Below are 2,500 nucleotides of genomic sequence, written 5' to 3' on the forward strand. Positions count from 1 at the left end.
GAAGGATACCAGCTCCACAAGAAGGCTATAAAATCTAGTGAATGTGTTGGGGGTGGCCCAGACGGAGGATCTACAGATATCTGTCTGCGAGGCACCATGAGCCAGTGCCCAGGAGGATGCAACACTTCTGGTAGAGTGAGTTCAACCCGTGCTTGATAAGTCAGGGTGATCATCTTCTGCTTGGAGACGCTATTTCCCTTCAAACAGCCTCCATGACAGACAAAGAGCTGATCTGAGGACCTGAAGCTTTGTGTGCAGTCAACGCATCATCTTAAGGCTCGGACCGGACGAAGCAAAGTTAGGACTGGGTCTGCGTCCACCAGAAGCAGCGCTTGCAGGTTCACTGCCTGATCTCTGAAGGGAGTAGTAGGAATCTAGGGCACATAGCCGGACCGGGGCCTCAGGGTTACCTGCCAGTCAGTTCCCTACCCAAGGGCAACGCAACCGAGAGTAGGAGAGCTTTCATTAAAAACGTCACTGCAAACTGCTCTAAACACCTCTAAGTCACAAAGACTTACGCTCATCCAGGGTATAGAGAGAGGACGAGGAACTTGGCTCATAGGGGCTTTGATGATGCTCTTGAGCCAAACCCTGATCTCGGGCCCTTAACACCTAAAGCTTGGCAGGAGCAGAACACTATTCATACTCACACCGCGATCAGCAGCAGCTGGATTCAATCGTCACATGCCAGTTAGTTAGTTTACACTCGAAGTAGATCGATCTCTAACAAAACTCCCAACTCATCATTCAAAGGGAATATGCATAATACTATACCATAAATAATACTACTGTGCTATAAAAAAATACTACACAAACTAAAAGTGAAATAAAACATTTATTGAACATAAAAAACACATTAAAGAATATTCCCAAAATAAATATAAAAAAGAATTTGCATTACTAAAACTAAAGTAAAGTAAAATATAAATATGAGAGGAAAAACCTTAAACAAAAGTCGAAGCAGAACTTACTAACAGAAAATAAACAAAAACCAAAATAAAAATCTACAAATCAAAATAAAAATATCTGAAATAAAACAAAAAAAGTAATTAAATAAAAATGGGAAATATTGCTTTGGCAACTAGATAAAATGTACATAAAGTCCATAAATAAGTGAAATAAACTACAAACGAACAAAAATGTTACATTTAAATCAAGCAATGTTAAAATAAAACATTTAACAAACAAAATCACAAAAACTTGTAAAGTGAAAATAAAAAACGTAAAATCAAAGCAATTAAAAATATTAATACCAAAAAAATAAACGACACTTCTGTTGCACATCAGATTGTATTTTAAGTTCAGAATCGGCTCCGCTGCTCCGCCGGGCGGCTCCTGTGGGAGCAGACGAGGTCGGCGATGTAAAGCGTGAGGTTTAAGAAGCTCATCGCAGCGACCGCGAGCTTCACGTCCCATGAGCACTTGCCCCTCGGGCAGCCCTGCGGCCGCAGCGGAGCGCCGTACTTCCTGTCGAAGCAGAAGACGGGCCAGAGCACGGAGGAGCTGACGTACAGCAGCACCGCCACGAACGTCTGGATCACAGCGAGCCGCTCGAACGACATCCGCGCGATCCGCAGCGCCGCGCTCCGGCCCGACACCACCAGCGCCACCAGCAGGACGGACCCGGCCAGGCACGCGCCGAACACCGCCACGCAGTACAGCGTCGCCGCCTGCCGCGAGAAATCAGTCCCGGCGGCAAGCAGCGCGAAAATCAGGCATCCTACGAAGATCTGCGCCACCTTCAGGACGCCGGGCGCCGTCGCCATGTAGCTCCCCCTGCGCCCCGGTCCGGCTCGCGACAGGAACACCTCGGCCCCGTACGACACGCACGCCGCCCCCGAGCACACGCTGACCGCTATCCGCAGGTTTCTGACCTCGCAGTCGTTGTATGGACAGTCGTCGGCGCGCACGAAGAACACTGGATATGCGACCGACGCCGTGAGCGACAGCAGCGTGGCGAGAGACGCCAACGCCACCGTCAGGTTCTCCCAGGACAGAGGGAGACTCGCCTGGAGACGGGTCACGTCCAGAACCAGAATGACCACGCTGACCGCGAAGCAGCTCGTCCAGGCCGACATGCAGAAGAGCCCATAGGGGGCGCTGTAACCGGCTCCGTGGACCACTAATGAGACGACTGCGCAGCCTAGAGTCAGCTGACACACACGGGCCACGCCCACCGGAGAAAACACGGCCGAAGTGTTCAGATGTCCGGCGGAGGCGCTCATGATCAGACCGACGCTCGGGGTCAAAGGTCGGGGTCCTCTGCTCAGCAAGGCTGCATTTGTTAGATCAAAAATACAGTAAAAACTGTGATAAATTATTATTATTGGTTTAATTTGTTTAATTTATTGTTGAAAACACTGCCTAATCTTTTTTGGGGAAACAAAAGCAACCAATAAAAATAAAACATTTAATAAAAATATATTAAATCAGAACAATTAAGTAAATTTAAATAAATCAGTGATTAGAAATGTGTTAGTAAAAACTATTTTTGTAAAAA

At 47.5% G+C, this 2,500-nt stretch overlaps 1 protein-coding gene across 4 annotated transcripts in view; it reads right to left on the reverse strand.

Annotated features, from left to right (window-relative positions):
• Window positions 1-1,055: 1,055 nt before the first annotated feature.
• The window catches only part of LOC122353684 (myeloid-associated differentiation marker-like protein 2), a 3,997-nt gene continuing 2,552 nt past the window's right edge, over window positions 1,056-2,500 (reverse strand). For all 4 annotated transcript variants that reach the window (XM_043251556.1, XM_043251555.1, XM_043251554.1 and 1 more), the window contains one exon: window positions 1,056-2,275. In XM_043251556.1, the coding sequence (XP_043107491.1) occupies window positions 1,302-2,275 (974 nt within the window). In that variant the 3' untranslated portion in view covers window positions 1,056-1,301. The remainder of the gene's footprint in view (window positions 2,276-2,500) is intronic.

Source organism: Puntigrus tetrazona, chromosome 11, assembly GCF_018831695.1.
Source record: "Puntigrus tetrazona isolate hp1 chromosome 11, ASM1883169v1, whole genome shotgun sequence".
In the NCBI taxonomy this organism is placed as follows: domain Eukaryota; kingdom Metazoa; phylum Chordata; class Actinopteri; order Cypriniformes; family Cyprinidae; genus Puntigrus; species Puntigrus tetrazona.